Source organism: Apis dorsata, unplaced genomic scaffold (genome assembly GCF_000469605.1).
Source record: "Apis dorsata unplaced genomic scaffold, Apis dorsata 1.3 scaffold_930, whole genome shotgun sequence".
Classification (NCBI taxonomy): Eukaryota; Metazoa; Arthropoda; class Insecta; order Hymenoptera; family Apidae; genus Apis; species Apis dorsata.
Genome location: NW_006264040.1, coordinates 101,356 through 124,188, shown reverse-complemented (window position 1 = coordinate 124,188; position 22,833 = coordinate 101,356). Strand labels below are relative to the sequence as shown.

Genomic DNA, 22,833 nt, shown 5'->3' with positions numbered 1-22,833 from the left:
ATATTTTTTATATATACAAAAATATATATTTTTATATATTATATATATAAAATTTATATATTTTTAAATTTAAATTTATATAAATATAATTAATATATTCAATTTGAATTAATTTACCTTTGCAATATTACAGGTGGATTTGGATTTCGTGGATTTGGTAATTGAAGATATTGATATCTTCGCGGTCGTACAGCTCTCTGACCTCTTGTATTAGTAGCATCTAAACCTCCTTGTGGTATTAGCAACGAATGGGAATTAATACCTGCAAATAAAGAAATCAATTTATATTATAATTAAATATCAATTATAATATAATTATTTATTATTTTTTGATATTATTATTATCATAATTTCAGGCTCACCACTACTTTCAGAAATTGATGGAGGATTTTCAAATAGTCCCAAAGGAAGAGGAAATGTTGTACTCCATGGAAGACTAGATCGTGGTGTAACTGTAGTTGAAGAATTCACGTTGTCTTGATTATCTATATTATGTCGAATCATTACGACACTACTACCATCACGATCTGTTGATGGAATCATTCTGAATACACCACTTTCTCCTACATCTTCGTAGAATTCAATTCCGTCTTCTTCATAATTTGAGGATCCTTCTTCTTCTTCCTCCTCTTCTTCTTCATTTTCTTCTCCTAATAAATAAAATTTTAATATTAATATAATTCCATTAAATAAATATTTCTATTATATATAACATAATAAAGTTACCATCATCTTCTTCTTCTTCTTCTTCATCTTCATCATCTTGCACTTCATCTTCATTATCATCAGATGGGTTACTATCAGAATCCGAATCAGAACTCATTAAATCCTCCTAAAAGATATAATTCCATAAAATAAAAATTAAATATATTAAAAATCACTATATTTTAAATATTTTGATTTATAAAAAAAAATAAATAAAATAATTAATATAAAATATTCTTACCGTAGCATCTCGAGTTGGATCAAAATCAGCTTCTCCATCTCTTATTGCAAGACTTTCTTCATCAATGTCCATTGGTCTATGTGGTCGAGAAGATTGATCTTCCGTCACGCCCGGCCCGTCCCTGGAAAATAGTACACTACTTGACTATAAGTACAGTAGCTTATACAAATTTAAAAATATGTATATATATATTTATTAAAATTTTTATATTATTAATTCAATTAATATTTCAAAAAAGAAAATTTAAAAAATATAAAACATTATATATGGTTACCTTTCAAGCAGTTGATCCATAATGTCTTCTAAAGCAGCTTCGTCTTCGTGTACTTGACTTTCCGAAGTAGGTTCAAGACTTTCCGCAGTAACAGATATATCGTGTTCTGTATTCTCTGCATCTTCGTTTGTTTCTTCACCAACAGCATGTGTAGCTTCTGATGTTGTAGTTCCTGTTTGTTCTCCAATAGGCTCTTCTTGAACTGTTCTACTTTTTGGTTTTGTAAATTTGTTATTAATAGCACCTGGCATTGGTTGATTTATAATTCGTGAAAGCGTTTCCAATGGTTTTAAAGCAGCATTGATGGTAGCAGCCATATTTGGACTTGATAAATCCAGACTATGTGGAATTTTTGCTAAATCTGTAATTATTCCTTTTCTCAACATAATTCTTACAATATAGTTAACATTGTTGTACTGATGCATCTTCAAGGAGGTCCTCAATTGATTGTAAGAAGTTGGTGGACAACTATCAATCATGGTAGAGATTAATCCAACTAATAATTGAATTTGTGCATGTTTCTCAGAACTTTCAGGAAGAGCTAGAGTTCTTGTTAAAGCTGCTTTTACTTCAGTTACTAAAGTTGTTTGAACATCTGGAGAATGATTACAGGAAGCAATAGCAGCTATCAACATTCTCGCCATACTGCTGCATTGTTTGTCACTTGAATTTTCTGGTGACATTGGTAAAAGCTTATCCAAAAGGAAAGCAAGAGCTGTTGTGTATTCAGGAACCATTTCACTTTGTCCGGCTCGATATGCATGCTCTGTAATCAAACTTGCGACCGCACTATATGAGCGAACGGCTTCTGCAAGTATCTTCAAAATAGCAGATTTTGTTAATAAAGGTTTTTCTGCTTCTTCTGGTTCCACTTTACTGTTGTTGCTATTATCTGGATAAATTTTCATTGGTATTATTTGAGAAACTTGATCCTCATCATCAAGAGTATCATTTGATGTTGTTGCATTATTTCTAAGAACATCTCGTCGAGAAGATGAACTTCCAACATTAGAATAAGATGTCTTCTTTTCTGGACTCCTTGTTGGTGTAGAAGACTTTTCATCAGAGACAACTGGCATAGGTTTTATAAGAGCATTCAGAAGATCTTTTACAACAGATATTGAAGCTTTCTCTACCATAGGCATTACTGATGAGTGACTTGGTGGAAGTGCCTTGACAATTAATCTATTATCATCATCCTCTTTTCCTAATAGACGAATGTCTACTCTTAAAATGTTTTCACAAACTTCTCTATAAACTTCCGGATTGCGACATACAGCGCTATTAATCTGACGTGTCATAAATAAGATTTCTTTGCAAGCTGGAGGAATATTACCTTGAGTACGACTACGAATTACTTTTTCCATGGCTAATCGAAGAGTACATGGTTCTTCTAAAGCATGCCTTATTAAAAGAGTACTTAAAGTTATGCATCCAATGAAACTGCTTGCTTGAGACATTTCTAGAAGAAGTTTCACACCACCCTCACGAACAAATATTTCAGCATTTTCATAATCTCTTGTAAGTCTCAAACAAACTTTCATAGCTGCATGTAAAGCATCTCGATCTACTGGAATAGCCATCAATCTCACACAAGCGCGTATGATACTTGGAGCCATGCTAGGATCTAACCCTTGCAAAACTGTGTTCCGTTTATCTTCTATTCGATTTTCGTCAGTGTCCATATTTGTATCAGAACCTGATCCACCATCTTCATTTCCGGTATGTAATTTAAAGCCCATCGTGATAGGTCTTCTATTACCAGTTTCTTCATTAACTTGAGTCATACATGAAAAATTAATTACGTATCGTCGCCTGTTACATGTTACTCTAGTACTAGACTCGCCAGCCCAATATGCATCATTAATTATTCGATTATTTACTGGAGAATATAAATTCCATTTTCCTGTGCTGAGATCGAACCATTTCCACATCCTGGTTGTTACTTTATACATTAATTCCTTTCTCTTTGTCAGTACCGCTACTTTTTCTAAACGTTCTATCAGCAATAACAAAGGTGCAAGCCATTTTCTAGTTTTCGTAGATGATGTATCTTTATTACCTTCTTTGACAATTTTACTTTTACTTGCAGTTAACGGACCCTCACTTACAACTAATAAACGTACGAGTTTATTTAAAATAGCATATTCTTCTACGATTTGAGCACAGGGCACTCGCATTTCTTGGAATGTTCCCTCAAAGAACATTGTATATAGATAAATACGTCCAGTAACTTTATTAGCTTCTTTACATTCTACTAATTTTACTCCAGCATTCGGATCTTGACTTTCAGCAACTTCGATTAAATAATCTACTAAACCACCAATTTCTTTCATAAGTTGTCGTAACATATTATCACGCCATTCATCTCCGTTTCTTTTAGCGATAGCAACTAATAAATCGCAAATTCTGTATACAGTATCAGGCATGAGATCCAATAAATTTAAACATTGACTTAAAGCATTTTGTGTAAATTTATCTATGCTTTCAGTTATAGTAGTAGCTTCGCGTGAACTGGATTCTTCTGTGCTGAAAACATTTCGCGTTTCCGCCGTTTCTCCAAGCGACATCGCTATGGCATGCATTATTTGATCATCGTCTACCAATTCTAAATCCATTATTAAGTCTTGTCCGCTTACATCACCTGCTGGTACATCTGATCGACGTAGAGTAGCAGGATTAGTTAACAAATAATCAGTAGCTTGTTCAACTGTCAATGTATGAAGCAAAGCTTCTATGCAATGAGCTCTACTGAAACCCATATCCATTAACTGTCTTAAATGTTCTGGATTTACATCTGCTTCTGGTTCTTCTCTGCGATCGGATATTGTTCCACCCCTTCCAATTCCACTAGTTCCACTAGTACTACCACTAATACCTCCTTCATTATTTTCTTCTTTTTCAGCATGTTCCTATAAAGGAATTAATTTTAAAAAAATTTGTTTTTTTTTTTAATTTTCTTTCGTAAAGATTCGTACATAAAGATATTTAATTCTACATATTTTGCATAGATATAAAATATGTATACCTTTATTATCTGCTCACTTCGTAAAATATGTCTTAGGATGGATAAAATAAGTTCTGTCATATGAACTCCATAATTTTTTAAAGGTTTCTTTCCCCACATTAACATCACTGCCTCAAAAGCTTCCTATAATTGATAAAAAATGTAAATATAATCAATAACATAAAATATTATTTTATTTTGAAACAAACCTTATGAATATCCGTAAGATATTTTATAGGATCAAATGTTTCATATACTTTGTATATTCCAGTACATTTTGAAGAAACAACATATGGAGAATCAAGAAGAGTTTTAGGATTCACCATTTTCTCTAAAATCATCAACCAACCATCTAAGAATTCTCCAGTACAATCAGGTAAATTTGGATGCTCTAATCCTTCAGATAACGGAAACTGTCCTCCTCCAGATAATACCCAATGAAAAGCACTAAAAATATATAAAAATATTATTCGAAATAAAATATGAATTATTAAGGATTTAAAAAATTATATTTATTAATATCATTATTAAATTTACTTACGCGAAAAATGCATTTTGTCCGCCGAGTTTAACGAACTTTTGAAGCATTAAATGAAATGGATATCCCTTTTCATCAAATAGTGCAGGAGATACAAAACTTAGAGTGCACATCAAAAAGGTTACTTGAAGTTTTGGTACTGTCGATGGTGGTAATTTATCCCATGATAATCCGCGAATTAATACACAATTTAAAGCAGTTGCTACACTTCTAGACGCTTGTGAAGGTAGGGCTGGTATTGGAGGCATCTGTTGTCCTCTGCGTTGTCTAATTGGAGAGCCCATGCAAAGCTGAATAAATTTAAATATTAAAATTAGAAATGAAAATATATTTTGAAATTTTGAATAATCTCTTACTTACCTTTACAAGTATAGCAAAGAGTTCTGCTAAAGCTCTGCCCATTTTAGATGTAAGTCCCAACAAATGTTTAGGATATGTAAGTCGATGAGAGTTTGGAGATATTCTTCCTGTACTAACACTTGGTTTTTCGTCTACTTCCATAGGTATAGGAGGCGGATCAGTGCTTAAAGCTTCCATAGCTGTAGTCATCCCATTACTTCCCATATCTGTAGATGTAGCACCAGACCAACTAGTACTTTCACCTTCATTTGTTGATTCAGGACGTATAAGTTTATCCATATCTTCTTTTCCAAAATCACAACCAGCCGGAATAAAATCTTCCGTGGTAAGCGCTAATAAGGCTGTGCTTTCCCAGATCAGAGCTGTGTACAGTTCTGATAAACCTTTCAGAACAGTCAAACCAAGCTCAGAGCCCCAATGATTCATAGCCAAGTTTCTGATTTCACTTTGACTGGTACGGCACACTTGTGCGAACATTATTATATATCCGTAAGCAGCATTCATAGCATGAAGTAAAGGTGTTGCCGTATCACTAGTAAAAGCTGTTTCTAGATTCGGAGCATTGACAAGTTCATGTAATAAAACAGATCCTCCTGGAGCTTCCATATAATTGTATAATGGTTTTAGCAAATTCAAAACTTCATTCAATTGAGACAGACCAGTTTTAAGAACTAATGGTTCATGTGCGAGATTTAAAATACTTTTACAAACTGTAGCTACAGCTTGTGCCGTTTGGGCAACTGAATGATCCACTGGAAGATTGGGTAATCCTAAAATTGACAATAATGGTACGAGACCTTTTTGGGCGACAAATTCTCTACAATGATCATCCGTCGAATTATTACTAAGAATAGCATCAACGAATTTTGTAACATTTTGTATATATTCCATTAAAGCTATTGGAGTTTTTTCTCTAGGTTGAGGTGGTGGAACTGGTTGAGCAGTGGATGATGAACATTGTTCTTCACGTTGTGGATGAGAACTTGTACTAGCTTCTTCTTCATCCTCTTCTTCTTCGTCGCTACTACTTCCACTACCACCTCCTCCTCCTGCACCAGAATCTCCAACTCCAACTCCAACAGATTGTCCAGAAGATTGACGATTTCCAGAAGTAGTATTTGATTGAGAATTATCGAATTTATCTTCAGCTTGCAAGCATATATAACGAGGATCACAACCCAGTACACAAAGTTCTTCTAATAACTATATACAAAAATAAAATATATAAATATTAATATGAATAATATATATTTATTGCTATTACTTATTATTCGTCTTTGATTTTAGATTCAACAAATATTGTGTGAAATTATATTTAAAATATATTACGTGTATCAAAAAAAAAAAGAAAAAAAAATATATAATACCTTTATAACAGCAGCAATTGCATCAACCTTCAAACTTGGCTGATGTCGCATTAATTCATCCATTGCATTACCCAAATTCGAAGCAGTATCACCTAAAGGATCTGTGCTACGACGTCGATTCATTGCAGGCAGATAAAGTGGCGATAATAATACTTTAAATAAGCGTTCGAAAGGGCGTCGTTTTACAAATGATTCTAGCCCACGCTGATTTAAACACAAAGCACTAAATACATTAGGCAGTGATCCTAGAACTTCTCTACTAGCAGGAATCTGTAAATAAAAATATTATATCAATAAATATTATATCATTTTCATTAATATATTATACATTATATTTTTTAAAATAAATTAACAAGTTAATTACTTCTTTAATTAGTAAAGCATGCAATACAAGATCAGTTAATCCATTATCCTGTAAAGAAGATAATAAAGATGGCTCTTGGAAAACATATACTGTTACAGCATCCGTTGCAATAAGGAACAAAGAAGGACCATAATATTCTGAATTACTGATAATGTGTCTCAAAGAAGAAGGTAAAGTACCCTCCATAACATGTCTAATACTATCAGAAAATGTAGGATCTTGAATAATTTTTTTAATAAAATTTAATAACGCTTTTAAAAGCGTAACTCGCTGTGGTAGACAAGTTTTTCCAGTTTTTCCAGCTGAATAATCTGGTATTTGTTCATTTTTATCATCGGTTTTGGAACTCATATTCTCATCTTCCGAAAATTCCATAGGATTAGATGATTCTTCACGCTCATCAAAAGCTCGTGAAGACGTAGAACTTTCATCACGATCCATTGATCTTTCACGAGTGGCCTGAGAATTATCTTGATAATGTATCGGTTCTATTTCAAATGGTTGTTCTTTTCTACAAACATTTACTTCCATATCAAGACGATTAATAAAACTGGCTAAACCACCATGAGCTTGAAATCCTTGCATATCTATATTTGTTATTAAGTCTATAACACGAACTGCCCTTGTTACAAACTATAAATAAGAAATTAAAATTAAATATGGAAGTATTTTATGAAATTAAATATATAATGAAATTATAAAAAATTTTACCGTCAAATGTTCAAACTCGCTACCAGGCCAATTCATGATTTTTAACAAACTTTCCATCATTCCACAACTAACAAGTGCTTCACATCCTGCTTCATAACTCGAAAGATGGTAAAGAAAGCTAAATAAAGCTGTTGCAAGTGATAAAGGAAATGGTTGTCCTTCAGGTTGAGGAGAAATCAATGTTGAAATACAAGTTCGAATTAATACAGGAAAAAATCCATGATATGAATTGGCTCCAGTGACGTCGATTATCATATTTAATCTTGAACTAGGTTTTCTAAAATAAATTAAAATGAATCAATAAGTCAAAAAATTAATGATAACAAAATTTCGTAAAAAATATCGGAAAAATTATAATTTTAGCATAATATTTTTTCTTACTTTGGAAAATGTGGATTGCGATCTAAATGAATGATACTTGTAAGAGTTCTTAAAGCAGCAGCACGTAATTCAACAAGATGTGCATGTGGAAGTTCCAGTAATTCAACTAATTCTTCTAAAAGTCCAGGATGCAGCAAACTATGTGCATTTTCTTCTAGTTCACTATTATATACAAGTATTGATAATGCCTGCAGCCGAGCGTGCACACATTGTAATCGTCTTCTATAGTCAGAAAAACTGTGTGCTAATCTTATATGTGTAAATAACGCAATCTAAAAAAAAAAAATAACAAACCTAAATATTTATATATACATTCATTAAATAATTAAATATATTATAATAATTTATATATATTAAATTATTATATATATAATTAAATTATTATATATATTAAATTATATTTATTAAGTATTAAATACATATCAAAATTAATACTAAAACAAATATAATTTACCTGTCGATCTTGGGGTACATTATTGACTTTTAACAAATCATTCATAATTTGTGCTGGTGTTTTACCCAGTTTATCTACATTTTCTATATGTATACATGTTACAAAATTCGTCTGTCCAGATTTTTTTGTGCCAATGTTTGATGTAGCATTTGAATCTGTCGTTGAATTTTCTGCATAAAATTCGAAATGCAATGTTGTGGCACTTGCTGGAAGTGGCTAAAAAAATTAAAAAAAAAATGCAATATATTTTTTTAAGAATTATAATTATTTATAGAATTTATGTTACCTTGTCTGGATATTCTTTACAACATTCTGCTAAACCAAATCCATTTTCTTTACCTCCCCAACTCTAAAATATAAAAATTGCATTTAGAACTTTTATAAGTTTTTTATATATTAATATAACATACATCAATTAATGTACATATCTTACCTCTGCTAAAAGAGTAAGTCTACTTAATAAAGCTTGTCTCTTGTCACTGTTTAAACGTGCAATGAAATTGCTACGTTTACTGAACATGTAGAGAATATTTAATACACCAAGGACAACATGCATGTCACAGCTTGATAATAAAGTCACTAGATGTTCCATACTGCTGTATAAATGTCGTGAATATGAATGTTCAATTAATAATGTTGTAAGATGTAGAACCCAAAGGAGAAGTTCTTTTGCCTATAAGTAATAGAATAAATATATTTATATATTTTTAAGAATAATAGTCTATAAAAAAAATAAAATTATATAGCAATTGTACTTCTCTATTTTGAGGAAGATCACAAGCCAATTCCCATGGATTGTCTGGGCTTTTAGCAGCAGCTTCTTCCAAAATGCTGTCACTAAGATCCAATACATCGACCCAATGAAATAATTCACATTTACCAAAAGTCCATGCATCTATTTGCTTTAGCTCCTCTAGCAATTCTGCATGGGAGCATGAGCGCAACTTGTTTATAAGCGCCTGACATTTTGCAGGCTAAAAATTTATTTAAATCATGTAGAAATTAACATATTAGCGTATATTGTATAATATTTTTTTTTTAGAAAATATGATTAAAATATTACTTACCGCTTCTGATGTATATTTTCTCAATCTATTGCGATCAATTTTCATTTTGACAGATAGATTCTCTTCAAGAATTTAAAATCTGAAACATTATTTTACAATATATTTAATAAAAATAATTAATATAATTTTCATTAAATGTAAATATGATAATTTAATTTATTAATCTATAATAAATTTTTTTCTTATATTAATTATTATATTTTTAATAAATAAAATCATTTTTATAATTATTAAATATTAATAAATTTTATTCTATATTTGACTGTTAAAATTTTTTAAAGATTATTAAATCAAGAATAAAAGAATATAACTTATATAATGTTTATGCAATCTTATTTAATATGAACAACGAATTTCAAAATCAATAAATATAATAATATTAATAGAATATATTTAAAAAATATAATATATTTTAAAAATTTAATTCATATTCTTGAATATTATTTAATAATTTCCTAGAAAATTTATATATTATTTCACAAATTTTTTTTATATTGCGAAATAAAATTATTGCGAAAAAAATTATCTTTATTACGAAATCATTATTCCATATAAATCATAAAATTCATTAGATTATTAAATTAAATGTTTTAATAAAATAATAAAATAATATGAAATAAAAGAAAACACTTTATCATTTTTATGTTGATTACAAAATTTTTCCATATGGTTTTTTAAAACAGATACTAAAATAAAATCATTGTTATTAATATATATACATATATGTATATATATATATCTTTGAATCAATAATTTTTTTAATTATTATTTAATAAAAAAATTTACTAATAAAACGGCATAGATCATACAAATTTATATGAATTAAAAAAAATTTTAATTTAGAACATAGTTAATTATAACACAACATTCGTAAAAAGAACAACACAATGACGTCGTAAACCTCATGATAAGCCTTGAAAGCATGACAAATCGTGACAAAACGTACTGTCGACGGCGCGAATAGTTATTTAAATGAATCTGTATAAGGAAACATATAATCGATTATAAAAGGAAAAAAAGCAACGTAAACAAAGGAATTTTCTAGGAAAAATACAATACAGTTGCAATGTAAATTTTAATGTTCTAGAAGTTCCGACCGTTAGAAGGACAATAGGAACGAAAACAGCCTCGATTCTCGTTAAGATGCAGAGTCATCAATTTCTAGAGCCTAACCTAACTTAAATGTATGCGACTAACATAAAATAATAACAAAGATAAAATACTTGTGAATAATTTTAAAATCATATTGGAAAATAACAAATAATACCGAATAACGAGTTAAAACGATAAAAAAATGAACTATAGAATACATAAAAGTGGTGAAAGCAGAGATGCACTCGTGGCACGAAACTTACCTATAGATAAGCCGACAAGGATTTGATAGAGTCGTCCTTGTCGTTCGGCCTTTCGATAAATTCGAGGTCGGAACGATGCGGCATCACGGCCGTCGAAAACCGTTCCGTCGGTGGTTTCTTACCACCTTGATCGTCCTCGACTAGATTATATATCTTCAGTCAATGGGACGCCGTTTTAATTTCGCACAATGCTAAATGGAATTCGACGAAATCAAACCGAATGATTTGAAATGACAAGAATTGACCGGTTTCTGTGAGAATAGATATCGAACTAGATCAAAACAAAACTTAGCGAGCGTGAATAGAGCGCGATCCTCTTCTATCGCTTAGCGCCAATCGGAGTACCGATCACCGCCATTTTACCGAGGCTTTTCGCGGAGGATCGTCCACCTTTCCTTTTAACCTTTCCTTTCGTAATGTGCTTCCGGATTGCAAGCTTCTCGAATAATCTTGCAAAAGTTCACGACCTTCACGCGACACTACACAACACTGCTCACGGATTAGAAGAATCGACAATCAACGATTTTATTATTCCGAATGCACCACACTGACTGCTTGTGTACGCAGAATCATATATATCATATAGACTGAACAAGGCAGCACTGCTACTAACCACTGGTAGCTGTTTCGCATCTTTCGTTAAGAAATTCCATAAAACTGTACGTTTGCATTATATCGCTGCGCAATATGGAGGATTATATAGCAAATGTGTCCTACTCTCTGGACCGATTTTTCTGATTCGTTCACTTCCGAGAAATTCGTACTTATGATAGGACGCTTTGCAACTATTCGTAACTGTTCTTCATTATGTGTCGTTGTTGAACATGCGTCTAGAAACACTATGAGAAATTCAGTCATGCATTACAAAATGTTCAATGTGAATAGGACTTAAAGTTATTATGAACACTGACTTGTAGCTCTTCCCTTTCAGCCAATCCTAACGAAACTTTCCATTGTATAGTAATCTGATTGACTAAATATATAAAAGGTTTTATTTTTTATACATAAGCCACTCCATTTAATTATTCCTTTCAAACTGCGCAGTATTGAGCAAACATATAACAATGAAACTTCTTTTCTTTTATATTACGATTTTATTCATAATTATTAATAACGTTTTATAAATATGAATTTTAAAAAAATTTATTTAAATGTTGAATTATCTTAATTTTTTAATTTTAATTTTTTTAAATCATAATTGGAAATTTTTAAATCGGATTATTTCTAGATTTATATATTTTTTATTCATTTTAAAAAATATTAAATTTTAATATTAAATACAATTTTTATATAAATTAGATGATTATTCAATTTTAGATAGTTTTAAAATATTTAGATATTTTTTTAATATTTTTTTTAAATATTTTCTTTTTATGCAAATATTTAAAAGTACCAAAATTTAGTAACTAAATAGTATTCTAGTGCTTTATTGACGATTGGCATTAGTTAAATGTATCGAAAAATAGATTCTTTCGAAATATTCTTTCAATTATTTAAAATGTGAATAATTATAGATAAATATTCTTATAAAATTTTTAAAGTATTCTTATTTTAAATATGAACAATAATAGAAATAATTTATGATTATATATAATTAATTATATCTATATATTAATAAATACGGTTCAGCTTTTTATTATGAAAAAAAATAGTTTTCTTAATTTATTATGAAATTTTTATTCTTTTTACTAAATTCATAACAATAATAATTCGAAATTTCATCGATTTTTAATGTTTTTTTTAATAGTTTTTTCATTATATATTAATAATATTTATAATTGTTTCGTAAAATTTTAAACAAGAGAAGTTCTTTATAATTTCTAATTATAAGAATATTTATTGCAATTATAATGAATTAAAATTGAAATTAATAAATAAGTAAAGTAAGTATCAAACTCTAATTTAAATATCCAAATTAAATTAAATTTATAATTTTCAAAAAAAATAATAATTTTCTTAATATTTCTGTACTTCTAATATATAATTATGTTATATGTTTTATGTTTTAAATGCCCAAATTCTATTGAATTTTATTAAATATGTATTTAATATTTATTTTTCTCAGCTGTATTTCTAATATTTGAATTCTCTGAAAAATAATACTAATTTTTACAAATTAAAATTAAAAATATAATAATGTTTTAGGTTGCTCTATCGTAATATTTTGTTTCATCGCTATACAACGAAAGCTTATGAAAAACTATATAATTTTGCAGATATTGGATAAATTTTGTATATTTGACAGATATTTGTAGGACAATCGATCATCGATATTATTACTTTTTAAGTGAAAAAATTGAAAATTAGTTAAAATATATCTGATATTTTTTTTTTATATCTATAGACGATCGCCGTTGAATGTTCATCATTCGATTTATTATGGCTGAAGATATTTATTCATCAAAAAGAAAATAAGAACTAATAATAAGAAACATTGACCGCCGTTAAGAAGTTTGTCCACGAACTTATGATTAGTACTCACCATTACTGATTTCTTGTCACTATGATGAAGATTGCCACGAATGGAAAAAGTTATAATGTTTTCTTGAACATAAAATGTTCAAGCAGAACATAAGCAGAATAAGCAGAATAAAAAATGGTAACATATTTGATTATTTAATATTATAATTATTATTAAATATAATAAATTAAATATAATAGTTATAATTTTATATATACATGACATATTATAATGAAATATAAAATTATATATATTAAATTACATATATTTTTTAGATTAGTTTTAAAATAATTTTAAATTAAATTCTATTTTTAATTGGTATTTTTTTTATTTAATACTTTCTATAAGAATCATTTTTCTTTATATTAATAATAATTATATTATATTATATTAATAATATTAATAATAATTTTTTATATTAATAATTATGAATGAAATACAAGTTATAATTAATTCAATATTTTTTTCACAAAAAATTTAACAAAAAAATAATTGATTTCCGTATATAATAAAAAAATGTACATATTAACATATTGTAGTATGGAACGTTCTCAAATTTTTTTCATTTAATTATCGTGAGACCAAATTTAATTAGAATGCTGCAATTATGATTAAAAGATTACTCTATACTGCCATTATTAATTTGACAATAACTTCTTAATTAATGTAGGCGAAGAATTCTTTAATAGTTATGTTATGATGCATTCTTCACCATGACCTAGTCTCATTAAATTATATTACTGTATATCATATTTCATATTAGCTTAATTAATCATTTCCTCGAATTTTTCATAAAAATTTTGCTATTTTAGTTATGTTTAAATAAACATAACTTTGAAAGTATGTCAAAGTAATTATATTAATAATTAGTTTGTATACTTAAGATGTATGATAATATTATCATATTTGTTAATTTTTGTAAAGTTACAAAAATTAAAATTGATATTTGATTATAATTAAAATAATAGTTAAAGTTTGTATTTTAAAAAAAAATTTTTCTTAACTGTAAAATTATAATGAAATTAGTGCATGAAATGAAAATAAAATAGCAAGAGAATTAAGTATTTCATAAATATCTCAAAATATAATAAAAAAAGAAAACTAGTTCATATATATAAAATAAAAACCTAATTTATTAAAATATCTAATAAACAATATTATTTGTTTTTCTTTTTTATTTTAAAAAAAATAATTTTGGTTTTATTTAAATTTTGAATTACATAATAATATTTAAATTATTTTAAAAATTAAAGAATTAGATTATCAATAAAATTATGGGTATTTGGATTAATCATTATGGATGAAGGAAGAAAATTATTTCGAAAAATACTTGTTCTTTCATTCATTCAGTTTTATAAAAGCAAACTATCTTCAATAAAAGTTAAGAATGAATAGCGAAATGCAAAAAAAAAGTAAATGAATTAAATTGACTAATATATTTTCTCACTGATATATTTTTATTATTAATTATCATATTATTTTTTTTGATATAATTTTTCTCATCACAAAATATTCTCTTTTAGTATTTTTTTTAAATTACAAGTTTTACATTTTTGTATATTTTATTATTAAAGAATATTTTTAAAAATACTATAATTTACAGAGAAAAATTCATGAAATTTGAATAATGAAATTCATATAGACAAGAATGTTTTATTTTTTTATCTTTCTTACACAAACATTGAAACGATTTTTACTTATTAAATTAATTACTTATTAAATTACTTTTTTTTTTTAGACTATTGAAAAAAATGCGAAAATAAAATTACACGTTTTTTTCATTATTGAAACTATATTGGAAAAAAAATTTTCATATATAAATTGGACAACATCTTTACAATTGTTATGTTACTACATTAAATTCATATAATTTTACTGAATATTTTACTGAATCAGAGGTTTTCTCACCTTATAATTTTCAGCTTATATCGAAAAATAATTTGCTATTATGAGCATTATATGAATCAGAAATACTCTTTTCCGAGAGTATACTATAATAATTAAAAAAATATATTTGTATAACAATAAAAGAATGAAAAGTAATTTTTTAATTTTTAAATTTGTAGATATAACTAAAATCTTACTTTCATTGTAAAAAAATTGTTCTTTACAAGAAAATGAATATTTTGAAAATCTTTTAGAAAATTGTGTCTGAAAGATAATGATTTTCAGAAAGTGGAGTTTTCAAAAATAATCATATGCTTTTTTTTCTTGTTTATAAGAAAATTATATAAACTATTGATTTCATATTATATCCGTAACTTTAATAAATAAAACTTTTAAAAAAATGATGATTTAATTAAGAGAAAAATATGTAGAAAAAAATAATATAATATTCTGATCTTATCAGATTGGAAAACTCATATTTGTCATGAAGTAAAATCGTAAAACCAAAAAGCTTGATTTACTTTGGATTGGATTGCTTTCCATGTAGTTATGTAAATATTTTCATAACAATGAAAGAAACGCTTTCTTTTTCTTACTAATATCATTTCTATAATGGTAGAGAAACTTTGATAAAGATTTTCCCAATTAGAAAAATCTTTTTATGAATTCTACAGCTGTTCACAGAACTGGAGTGCAGCAGAAAGAAAGAGAGAATAGAGACAAGATTGGAATGGGAATGGAATCTGGATCGTGGCGCGCATGCGTCGACCCCGTTCATTCACTCCTCCAAATCATTCATAAATCGCGGAATCCTATGCTTGTAATCTTCGCATTTCTCGCAGTTAATGATAAAACAACATATATTATGAGCTTGCTGTGAGAAATACTGCAAAATTATATCACAACTTCGTTATTTTTTCAAATAGAAAAATCAATAAGCTTGCTGCTAATTATAGATGAATTTTTGGACTTCTTTCCTTTAAAACTGAAATATGAAAGATAAAAGATTATTATTATTATTGTTACTAGGAAAATAATTAAAAAGGAAATATTTAATTAATTTAATTTATATTAAATTTTAATAACGAATAAAGATTAAAGATTAAGAATGTAAAAAAAGAAAATATAAATAATAACAATAAAAAAATAAATATAAAAATATAATATTTACTAATTTTAATAAATATACTCACAAGATAATAACTGGATTATTACTAAAAATTTATTATATAATTAATACGTGCATACATATACAATAAAAATGGAGCAATTATTATCTATTATATTAAGATTTAAAATTTGATTATAATTATTTATGATTATAATTATTTTATGATCATATTGATGAAAAATAGTGCAAATATATCTGAATATGAATTCATTAATGAAAATTCAGAATGCTTTCATCCTTGCAATATAACTAGGATGAGACATCGTCTTCGATTCAGATATAATTGACGCGTCGACTGCACACGCGCTCAGTTAGATACAGTGGGGATAAAGGAAGTGAGGATATACCGGATTCGAGACTGATGGAAAAGTAGGAACAGAATCAAGCTAGCCACGCATGTGTAAATGCATTACTCAAAATAGTTATTCTTGTTTTCTAAATACATGCTTTTAAAAATTATAAAAAAATTTATTATAATAAAACATGATTTGCCTTTATGAAATAATCTTCTAATTTTAAAGATTAACCTCAAAATCATACTTTTGGAATATTCTTTAAATCATTTTAAATTATACATAAATTTGCGTTATAATAAATAATAATTATTACTCACGTATTTCTTTGAAAATACATTCGTATGTAGAATGTATTATTTCTTATTTCCAAAGAATCGTTTAATACGGAAAATTGAATTTTATTTTGAATGCGATTATAAATCGAAGAAGCTTGAAATTAGATCAGACCCATTACTAATCGAATGCTGCACATCGGTGGTGTATTCATAGCAGGGGGAAGATGGTGCGCATAGCCAAGAAACAGTGCGTTAGTGGGGGTAACTAAATTCATGTGGAAGGGAGACGGCGCACGCACACCTATGTGGGCACGGAATTCGGAAGAGCGGCAACTTCAGTGGCATTCGTTTGCGAACCGCGGTACGGTGTGGCTCGCGGTTATTTCGTATATTCGATTCTAATTTCAACTCTTTTTTTCGTAGTGTTTCAATCTTTGACATAATACGAATCAAGTGATTTTTAACACAAAATTAATCACTGTTATCTTACAAAATAGAAGTTCTTTGATAAATCATTAAAAAAGGAAGAAAATATACTAAGAAATTTCTCCGAAATTTTTGTGCCTAAATTATCAATTGTGATCGTGAAGATCAATTTATAATAGATTTATAATTAAAATAAATAAGTTTATAAGAAGAAACAAAATATCAAACAGTATTTCATCACGTTCCTTCTCAGTAAAACTCGTGGAAAGTACTGTACGCTTCGGTTCACGGTACACTATTCAGAGGGACGGAACAAGAGAGAAAGAATAAAGGAGAAAGAAAGAGAAGAGTCATTTTATCGAAGAAAGCTCACAATCGAGCTTTTACATTCTCATCTTTTGACGTATTCTAATTCATTTCAATTAATACTTTTTTTTTCTGAAATGTATTGTTTTATCGATAATTAATATGATTTATACATGTCAGTAATTCAATGAACATTGTGCGGATGATTTTGTTTGATCGATGCATCGCGTTTGATCTTGGCAGATCTCGATAATCGAAAGTGAATGAATTCAAGTGGTGGCGCACTAGATTGAATTTTAAGGAAAACTGAACATTTTAAACATGAAGCTCAAAGGAACATTTATATTGTTAATTATTGCTAATGCAGTCTACAGTCAAAGTAAGTACATATTATTAATTTTTATCTTTAAACATATTTCAAATATAATTTTTGTATATATAAATTTAAATTGTTGCGTAACGTAAATAATTAAAATGTTTTGTGAATTTATAAATTTTAATTATTAAATAATAATTTAAAATTTCCTTATTAAAAAATAATTTTAATAAGGAAACGATTACTTTATGATTTATAATATTAAATCATTTTTATTAGTTTTTTCAATGTAAACACACAAATGACTTATTATAACCGGGCTACTCTACGATATAACCGTTTTTCTGACCATTGATTAAACAGATTTTATTCATAACATAATATCGTATTCTAAAATAGCTTAAGATTTTTTTCTAATGAGTCAACGTACTGTTTTCAGTAGCATTATAATTCTTTTTGAATTACGTAATATTGAATTTTTAAAAGATTTTCCTGTGAATCCCATTCACATGTTTATATCTTCGTGAATTACATGCTATCCAGTTTATTTCAAAGTGGAATTCGAACATCATGTCTCAGATATTTTGATTTAATAGTCATTTTTATCCCTACTCATTTTGAAGATTAGTCCATTTACATAAAATTTAATCTAAAATTATAATTTTTTGACAAAATTATAATTTATACTATCTTTTATCATTTTTATCATTTCTTCTTTAATTTTTTATAACAGATTTGATTGATGATTATAATTTATCAATCTAATGAGAGATATAGGGACTGGTAATTAATATAAACAGATAGCAATGTTATAACAATGATAAGATAAAATACCATAATAATAATCATATAAAATAGTATTTGAAAGCGATGATCAATTTAATTAGAAAATATAAGTTCTATTTATATACAAATGTATAAAAATATAAACAGACGATAAAATGTGCTCGATAAGCCTCTGGTCCAGATTCTTTAAACAAACCTGATTAAAAAGAAACTCAATCCTAAGCAGGTTAAAATATTTGCTCTATTCTTCTCTTTTTTTGCTTGTCAATTCAATCTTTCAAATAGTCCATTTACCTGAACCAAGGCCCTTCGAAATACGAAAGAATTTCATTGAGTTCCTGCAGATGATTCACAATGAGTCTCAAAATCTCGTATCCGTGTCTTTCATTTAGAATGTTTCTTTATAAGATTCAACGGTTTAAATTTTTTGATCGTTCTTCTTTAATAGACCATCCCTTAAATTTTCTTTAAATAAATTATAAAAATTCCTTCATGACAAATTAAAATATTTTTTATATAAAATTTTAGAATAGTTTTCTTCCAAAAAAAAAAAAAGAATTCTTCTTCATTTTTTCAAATAATCTTATTTTATAAAGAATTCAATTCATAGTTTTCATTCAAAGAATTGATGATATTCGATCGTCGATCTTTCCATCTTTCATTCTTCCATCAAATCCCTGAGCAGGAAAAAACATACATTTCTGTATCAGAGGTCCAAAAAGAATTTCTTCCAGAGGTAATTACCATCTTCCGGGACATCGTCTTCTCTCGTAGATCCTCTCATTTTTTCTCCGTGATTCACTAACAGAAGAACAAGTCTCCCGATATGCTCGATCTTTCTGTGGTACGCTTCGAGATTAGAGGATACCGAAACGAGGTACATTGCGGTCGCTGTTGGAATAAGAAATATTTTTTCTTACCCTCTTAATGGTCTTCGGTCGGTCCCTTTTTTATCCAGTCCTCGGAAGGTGTAAAATGGACCGAAGTAGAAAGATGAAATCCGTTTTATTTTATTTCCATGACGAATCGAATGATGGATAAATGAAAAAAAGAATTGATATAATTTTCTTCAGGTGTATCAGATTTTTTTTGATATGTGAATTATGATTAGTGGAAAAATATGAATGTTTTAATGTTAATATCTTGACAATATCTCATTTTAATAAAGAAAATAATTTAATTTCAAATAATGATAAAATCTGATTAAAAGTTAATTGAATAATACGATTAGAATTTTTGCAAAATGATTTTTTTTCTTTTATATTGACTATTTTTAAAAGAATTAATTAATATTGATAATAGCAAAAAAAAATGAGATCTAATAAAAATTATAAGTTATAAAATAAAAATTATATCTTCAATTAAATTTGAAAAGTCAATAAAATTTCGTATATAAATAAAATCTTAATTAAAGTCAAATGAAATGTTATATAAAGAATTAAATATATCTTTATGTTCATCGATTAGATTGTACTCATTAATTACAGCCCTCAAATGTGTCGTAACATTGGGAAAGGAAAGGACATAATTCTTGTCATAATTCCCATCGTTTTCGAACGAGCTTATTTACCTGTATAACAGAGATAGGGGAAGTCATCCATCATCGCTTTGGTGACAACGGTGCTATCAAAATCTTTGCGATATATGTACTTATGTATTTTCCCTTGTAGTGGAGAACAATGCTTACATGCGTAGGCGTGATCCATTAGGAATCATGGCAAAAGAACGATATTACCACATTAGGGGTAACAATCGCGTGTTTCATCGAAAAGCTCGTTTTTGAAATGAACAAATCATTAAATTACACGAATTTTTCAAATAAAATTTTCGAATGTAATTTCTTTTTTTTAAGAAAAGAAATTTTTTTCCTTTTCTCTTTTTTGATAACAAGCGATTATCTCATTATATCTACTCGGCTTTCTTCATTCACCTCGATGGTGAAAGTGGTATAGACGATAACGATCTACTTGTTGTTTCGAGGGTAGCAAAGGGCAGATGCACCATGGGCTTGTTCTCGGATCGATTGTCCGTGAACGTGATTTTGATACGTTCAAAGTTTTTCAAAATTTCTTTCAAAGCGATTTCATTAAATCGATTTATTTTTTTACATTTTTCGTTCGTTTAAATCCATCAAATTTCCAAAGAAAATTCATCGAAGAAAAATTAAATTCCCACAATTTATTTACTTATATTTTCCATTCATTTGTTTGAAATGAAATTCTCAAAATTGTCAAAACAAAATTGTTAAAACAATTTTTGATTTATTATATTTTAATTAATTAATTATCTTCGTTAAAACAATTTATCAAAATACTTGTTTTTCAAAATAATTGTTTCACTTGCACATCCTCAACTCGTGTGATCTCATCAGCCAAAAGAACACAGTCTTGAACTCTTGAACCATACTGTACCAATCAATTGATCGTGTCGATTATGCTCGTGCGCACGTGGCGTGGGTCGATATTTTATGAAACACGGTTGGTTAGGGTTCGAAAATTGTGCAGAGTCCTTTCGTAATTCATAAGAAACGTTAAATTTAGGAACATCGTGGGAGGCCGGATTATGATCCCCCTTCGAAGATCCGCACACCCTAAGTATCCTTTTCGCGGAGGGTCCAAGATCGTATCACGAATCTCTCTCAGACAGATGATCCTTGAAATTCTTAAGGATATATACTTATCAAAGAATATGGGAGGTCCTCCTTATTCAAAGAATAATGCTTTATTATACCATTATCGTTAATTTATTACGATTTTAAAAGAAAGTATATTTTATTCGAAAAATTTAATAAAAGATACTTTAATAAAGAGATTAGAAAAACAAGAAGATGATTCTTTTATTATGTGATATTATAAACATTTATTTTGTATCCTATTTTAAAATTAAATCCTACTGTTCAGATTTTTATATCTTGATCTCGTTCTTATTTTTACACAAGGGGATGACTTATATATTTTATTTTTCTTAAATTGAAGATATATTTTAACTGTGAAAAAATGAAAAATTGGATTGAAAATTTCTTAAAGATTCTCTGAAAAATTTTTTTTCATTCTTATTCTGAAAGTGTAATGCGGATCCGGAATGAATAATGTAATTGCGGATCGAAACATCAAAGGAAATCGAAAAAATGGTGAAACAGGAAAGTATTTTATATTTTACAATAGGGAAACATTGTAGGTGGTTGCCCGAGGGATAATATTCGAGGCGAGATTGTCTGCGAACTATCGAAGTATAATATTGCACGGTGTGTAGGCAGAATATAATTGATATGCAAATGTGTCTTTCAAGCTAGATACCAATGACGATGAAGTTAATATTATCGTCGAAGAGTTTCGTTTCGTTCTGATTCCTACTTCAAATTCCGCTTATATTGTTTCAATGAATGATTTTTCGGTTCAATGATCTTTCGATAATTCTGCTTAATTATGAAAATTAAATTCATCTTTTGCACGAATTTTATTTTTCTTCATTTTTTATGAATATTTATTTATTTCACATAATTATCGATTAATTATTCTCGATTCTCATCTCGTTCTAATTAAAATTTTTTTCTCAAATACAAGATAATAAGTCAATCAATTTTTAGTATTAATAATTTAAGTTAGATTACTAATCTAACATTTTCTAATTCCATTGAATCAACTTATTAACTATGAGGGAAATTCCATCCCTCTGTTTACATAATTCATAAGATTTTCCTCAAAAGACAAATTTCTCATTCTGCCAAATTGAAGTTTCAACTTTTTAAATTTTCCCTCTCTTGAATATCTCTCGTTATTTGATATTTTGATTAAAAATTTCTATTTTCTACTTCCAAAAGCTTCATATATTTAATAATGCAAAACAATTCTAGGGCTATTGAATAATGATATACAAGTTTTAATAAATAATCTTAACATTTTCGAAAATTTATAACTTTTACGTAAAATTTAAAAATATATTAAACATCAACGTACAAATTTTAATAAAAAAAAATAACCTTAAATTCGTTAAAATTCAATTTACAACAATTAATAAAATATGCAAAAATCTTATGAGATTCTATTAAAAAACTAGATTTACTAGGAAAAGTTGACTTTAATCCG

The 22,833-nt window shown here is 27.8% G+C and overlaps 2 protein-coding genes and 1 long non-coding RNA gene across 3 annotated transcripts in view; 2 read left to right on the top strand and 1 right to left on the bottom strand.

Annotated features, from left to right (window-relative positions):
- Window positions 1-11,690, bottom strand: part of LOC102671091 (E3 ubiquitin-protein ligase HUWE1) — a 20,445-nt gene extending 8,755 nt beyond the window's left edge. The window contains exons 1-19 of the mRNA XM_006623678.2: window positions 10,825-11,690; window positions 9,470-9,548; window positions 9,158-9,376; window positions 8,836-9,075; window positions 8,689-8,751; window positions 8,403-8,618; window positions 7,949-8,220; window positions 7,568-7,844; window positions 6,857-7,489; window positions 6,493-6,762; window positions 5,126-6,328; window positions 4,769-5,055; window positions 4,437-4,674; window positions 4,249-4,371; window positions 1,221-4,132; window positions 947-1,082; window positions 727-832; window positions 363-650; window positions 118-262 (exon numbers count right to left, since the gene is read on the bottom strand). Of these exons, the coding sequence (XP_006623741.1) occupies window positions 118-262; window positions 363-650; window positions 727-832; window positions 947-1,082; window positions 1,221-4,132; window positions 4,249-4,371; window positions 4,437-4,674; window positions 4,769-5,055; window positions 5,126-6,328; window positions 6,493-6,762; window positions 6,857-7,489; window positions 7,568-7,844; window positions 7,949-8,220; window positions 8,403-8,618; window positions 8,689-8,751; window positions 8,836-9,075; window positions 9,158-9,376; window positions 9,470-9,514 (7,673 nt within the window). The 5' untranslated portion in view covers window positions 9,515-9,548; window positions 10,825-11,690. The remainder of the gene's footprint in view (window positions 1-117; window positions 263-362; window positions 651-726; window positions 833-946; window positions 1,083-1,220; window positions 4,133-4,248; window positions 4,372-4,436; window positions 4,675-4,768; window positions 5,056-5,125; window positions 6,329-6,492; window positions 6,763-6,856; window positions 7,490-7,567; window positions 7,845-7,948; window positions 8,221-8,402; window positions 8,619-8,688; window positions 8,752-8,835; window positions 9,076-9,157; window positions 9,377-9,469; window positions 9,549-10,824) is intronic.
- A 1,330-nt stretch (window positions 11,691-13,020) lies between these two features.
- Window positions 13,021-13,394, top strand: LOC102671238. Its single transcript, XR_004151584.1, has 2 exons — window positions 13,021-13,075; window positions 13,169-13,394. It is a non-coding gene; the product is annotated as an uncharacterized LOC102671238 (long non-coding RNA).
- A 3,865-nt stretch (window positions 13,395-17,259) lies between these two features.
- The window catches only part of LOC102670960, a 27,593-nt gene continuing 22,019 nt past the window's right edge, over window positions 17,260-22,833 (top strand). The window contains exon 1 of the mRNA XM_006623677.2: window positions 17,260-18,025. Within this exon, the coding sequence (XP_006623740.1) occupies window positions 17,968-18,025 (58 nt within the window). The 5' untranslated portion in view covers window positions 17,260-17,967. The remainder of the gene's footprint in view (window positions 18,026-22,833) is intronic.